This window comes from Polypterus senegalus, chromosome 5 (genome assembly GCF_016835505.1).
Source record: "Polypterus senegalus isolate Bchr_013 chromosome 5, ASM1683550v1, whole genome shotgun sequence".
Lineage (NCBI taxonomy): Eukaryota > Metazoa > Chordata > Cladistia > Polypteriformes > Polypteridae > Polypterus > Polypterus senegalus.
The window spans coordinates 143,307,679-143,312,696 of NC_053158.1; the positions used below are offsets into that span (position 1 = coordinate 143,307,679).

Consider the following 5,018-nt stretch of genomic DNA (forward strand, 5'->3'; position numbering starts at 1 on the left):
GTGCCTTCTTTTAACACATACTTCTCATTCCTTGTATGCAGGACGCTTGCCTGTCAGACTCAACGAAAAGTCATACGAGCCTCAGTTGAAGAAAATCTTTGATCTTCACCGTAAACAAAAGATTTGAACAAGAGAAAAGCGCTCGCTATCTTTGCGTAGTACAAAGAGATGGTATCGCCTTGGCACAATGCCGTTTGAACACAGATCAGTGTCGGGTAATGTAGCTGGCAAATAGCTTTTTCTACTTTAAAACTGTTGTTTTATTTTTTCTCTTTCATTTTCTTTTTAATTTAAAGGACAATAAAAAATGATAATTCAATATATGCCAAGTTAAAAAAAAATCATTTCCTGGTATATTCGCGCTAAAAGCTTAAGAACAATCATTATGATCGGATTTCAAAGTAGTCTGACTAAATTGTATAATCTTAATTTATTTTAGTTTTCAAAATAGTTTAGAACATTTTATAGTATTATTCTTCGTCTGCCTTTGCAGTAATCTACTCTTTATTCAATAATTCCTACATCTCTCATTAAAAAAGAAACATACACACAACCTCGCTAAAGCGTTTGCTGTAACACAAAGTGCTAATCAAAAGAATGTATATTCAGTAATTTATTTTCATTCTGTTGATCCAGTTGTGGATCGATAGCCAGATTGGAATTTATATATATATATAAACTGTACAAACACACACACGTGAAGATAGATGCGTCTAGCGAAGAGGATGTAAGTGCACTAAAATATGCTTAATATATATTAGATATTCTTGCAGCATTCCCTGCGGTGGGCTGGCGTCCTGCCCGGGATTTGTTCCTGCCTTGCGCCGTTATTGGCTGGAATTGGCTCCAGCAGACCCCCGTGACCCTGTATATAGCGGGTTAGATAATGGATTGATGTATGGATGGATACAGAATTCTTGGATAAATACCGTGTGCCTTTCACACTATCTATCTATCTATCTATCTATCTATCTATCTATCTATCTATCTATCTATCTATCTATCTATCTATCTATCTATCTATCTGTCTGCTTGTCTGTCTGTCTGTCTGTCTGTATAAATTGAAGGGGTATAGCGACTTTCTTTGATGTATACATTTTAAACCATTCTTCCAATCGTTTTAAGAAAATGCTTCAGAGTGTAATGATTTAATATAAAACAGACTGGAACATACAAATAACTCTCCTTCCTAAACTTTCTTTTATTCATTACAATGCACATAAAACCATAACAACACATTATTAATTGTTACAGAATACCAATAATTTCAGAGTTTTTTTTTTTAATTGAAACCTCCTATATCTGCTTATTTGCATGTGGATGAAACGACCTAAAGGCAGACGTTCATGTTTCAATGATCTTTGTAGCCAGTGTCTTTAACAGTTATTTAACTTAATCTGATTCATACGCAAATGCCTGCCTAATGTAAATTCAACGTATTCACTCTGATTAGAACCACTATTTTTATTCATGGCTCCTCAGCTGCATTCTAACCCCAAATGATTACACTGTGCAGCTTGTTTCTCGACATTGCAATACAAATGAATCGGTTTTACTTTCATATTTTAAAGCAGGTTTGCACGGCTGGCACAGCATGCTTTATCTGTAGAATCAAATGAAATAGACTTTCCCCTCCAGGTATTTCTGACATGGCGTGTCCGATCTGAGGTTGTATGAGATGGGCTTGCTCCCCATACATTTCCTTCCCAGCCCACCACCTAAAAGTATCAGCAAAGATTGCAGAGAGCGACGTCACACTGCATTATGTGATTGTTAATTTGGAGAAACAGACACGGCTTTTCCTGTATAGTTTGGAGGTCTTGGGTCGTTTAAGTTAATGGATTTTACATTTTCATGTGTTTTTTGTGCACCTGTTAGCTGCTTAAAAATATCTTTAGTACACAATCACATGCACATAAATGTTCACCCGACACAGTCATCGATAAAGAGTGGACACCAAGAAGAACCATTCCTGTATTTAAAGAACATTTAGAATGTATATAATGATGTAAGGTCGTATATTACAATAGAATCCGATCTGTTTCCATGTTATGTATGGAAGTGATACAAATATTAACAAAAAGTTTAAATATCTTTTATTTAAAATCAGCGAATACATATTGCATAGATGAACATTTACTTTAGGCCTTTATAACTGTGCACTGAAAGTGAGAGAATACCTTGTTTCCTTAATTATTTCTGATAATGTTTTAAGTGCCAAATAAAATAGACCGAGAAAACCACAAATAATGAGTCATTTTAACACACACCCACACCCACTCATATTGGTGCAATGTTTGTAAGAGTGTCATTATACCTTTTTATATGTAATGTGTTTTATATACAGTTTGTTATGGAATATTCATGTGACAATACATATGTGCTTCAGCTGATGATTTAAAGACATAATTATATACAAATATCGTCAGCTGTCAGAATATACCAAAAGGAATATTTGGAGCTGTGTGTACAATCAGTTACAAACTGCATCTTCTGAAAGGTAACGGGACCTGAGTAAAGGCAGCTTCCATTCCAGGCCTTGAGGTTTTGTAATACCGTTTTTCCATAAATACCTTAGTTCTGCAGTGCCAAGTGCTCCGCCCCTGGAAAGGTGAGAATAATCCTTAAAGAGAAACACGATAGTTTTCTTTCAAACTTTAAGACATTTTAAACCATTCTCACGCAAATAATATGGATTTCATTTTTTAAAAAGAAAAAAGTATCTTTCTTTTACAAACAATTCAGTAGGCGTGAGCGATCATTAAATGACTGAATACCACACCATATTCATTTTATAAAATCTTTTATTCAAAAATAACGCTTTTGCGTGATTTTTAAGAAAATATACACAATAATTGCTTGTTTGGCAGTGGTCTGTCTCACATATAAAACAGTACTAAATTACACAGAAATCTTTTTAGCTCGATTCGAGCTTTGTCAGAATTACCATCAGACATAAACCACAAAATAAGCCCTTTAAAAAAATGTTAGTTTACAGTAATACATAAATAATAACAGTAATATTTTAAAGCCCACAGTTGCCTACTTTCGACACAGTTATGCTATTGATGGTAGCAAAACTATGATCCAGTCGAACACACCAGTACAGGTGTGGTGAGATAAATAAGCTTACTACTATGTCCCTGAAACCTGGTAGTGTCCTTAGTGTTAAAATAACCAGAAAAACCTGGGTGTCAAGTTAACCAGTAACAATAAATCATAAAAACTTAACATTTATTTAACGCTGAGTCAAAAGCGACTGATTGTCAAACAAGTCAATGCGATGAAATGTATCTAGTTTTTAAACACATTAAAGTCTTTCAGAAAGTGCTTAGGGGAAAAATAAACTTGAGACAATTTCCCTGTGTCCTTCAGGCAAGCAAGGAGTCGATTTTAAAGGAGTGATAGCAGCTGCCAGGTGCTCTCAGACGGATGGATGGGAAAATCTCTGATGTGCTCACGCTCTCCGAGCCCAGTGCGTAAGTGGCCGACGGATCTCTCCGATGGTCCCCTCCCCGCAGCGGTTCCGATAAGCCATACCTGTAGGCTGGCAACAGGTGCGAGGTAGTAGGACTGGCTGGGAACACTGGCTGCGACACAGTTGATGTAGGATAGGGTACAAGGTACGACATAAATGAGGGCCCGCCGGTCCAGAATACTCTACCAGCCTGTGAGGGGGAGACTAATACCTCGTGGGGCGAGTCCTCTTTTCTCTTAAAGGGCCGACTTAGGATGCTGTCAATGGCGAACGAACTGGTGAACTTGGAGTTGGATGCATCCTCCTTGATGGCAGGAATAATGTTGGTGGACGGCTCTTCCCCGACTGGAAGATCTAAGCCCTCCTGTTCCTTAGTCGGCTTCTTGTTGATGCGCTTCCGCCTGCGGCGGAACACCCCGTCGGCAAAGGTGTACTCGCTGTTAGGGTTCAGCATCCAATAGTTGTCCTTGCCCCACGGGCGGGAGGGATCTCGAAGTACTTTTAAAAAGCAGTCATTGAGAGACAGATTGTGCCGCACAGAGTTCCTCCAGCCGGTGTAGGCGCCTCTGAAGAAAGGAAACTTCTTCATCAGGTAGTCATTAATCTCAGCCAGAGTGAGCCTCCCGCTTGCAGAATCTCGAATGGCCATAGCAATCAGTGCAATGTAGGAGTACGGGGGCTTCGGTCTGCGGGTGTATGGCTTGGACTTGCCGTCAGTCCCCGGGGTGGAGGGTTCCGGACTGTTAGCCACGCAGTCGCCATCAGAGCCAAGCTCCTCTTCACCGGACATGATACCTTCAGCATCACTGCATACCTCCGAGGGCTTTTCCGTAAAGTTACTGCTAGAGTTATTGCCAGAGAAAACTTCCAGTTTCATTTTTCCCTCGTCTACTTCTTTATGATTATAATTAATGTTGAGTCCTGAGGAAGCTCTTAGGTGTGCTAATACTGAAGCGTCAGAGGCATAGACATTCAGTCACTTCTGCTGCAGAGATTCTCTTTGTCGGAAAAAAACGAAGTAATATAGCAGTTGCCAGGAAAATAATCAACTTTGTCAAGGTAGTTGCTTCTCAGTGTTAAGGCACCCAAGGTATTACCGTGAAAGGACCAAACCCCCTTGTGTCTCCTGAGAATTACACGAGCAGCCCGGTTATTATCTCTCCCGAGGTCCAGCCCATTTACTCACACAGCTGCGGGGGCGGAGTTCAGCTATTCATCTCTGATTAATAACAACTGTACGCAGAAATCCTGTTGTAAAGGCTTGGCGATAAACACACAAACACGCCGCAGAAACAATTGCTAATGCGCCTGGGTTTAACGATCGTTTTGTAATTCGAGCTGTCGCTGTGCGTGTCCGTGGCCTCTGTACACCTGCACCTAAGCGTCTTTCTCTCAGCCCTCACCTGAGGCGCTCTCCAGCTTTGCGCTCTGACAAGCAGGTGGCGTGCGTTTACCAGGTAGAAACTCTCTATAGACACACTTTTTCGTTTTAAATTTGTCCTTTATGTATAACATGAAGCAAAGTTATTCAGCAAAAGTC

At 39.8% G+C, this 5,018-nt stretch overlaps 1 protein-coding gene across 1 annotated transcript; it reads right to left on the reverse strand.

The window, feature by feature from the left end:
* Window positions 1-2,790: 2,790 nt before the first annotated feature.
* On the reverse strand, window positions 2,791-4,780 carry foxq1a (forkhead box Q1a). Its single transcript, XM_039753427.1, has one exon. The coding sequence runs from the start codon at window positions 4,353-4,355 to the stop codon at window positions 3,372-3,374; it is 984 nt and encodes a 327-aa protein (XP_039609361.1). The 5' UTR covers window positions 4,356-4,780; the 3' UTR covers window positions 2,791-3,371.
* Window positions 4,781-5,018: the final 238 nt, after the last annotated feature.

Bases quoted from the DNA above. Each gene is read 5' to 3' on its own strand.
- foxq1a (XM_039753427.1), bottom strand. From the start codon at position 4,355: ATGAAACTGGAAGTTTTCTCTGGCAATAACTCTAGCAGTAACTTTACG.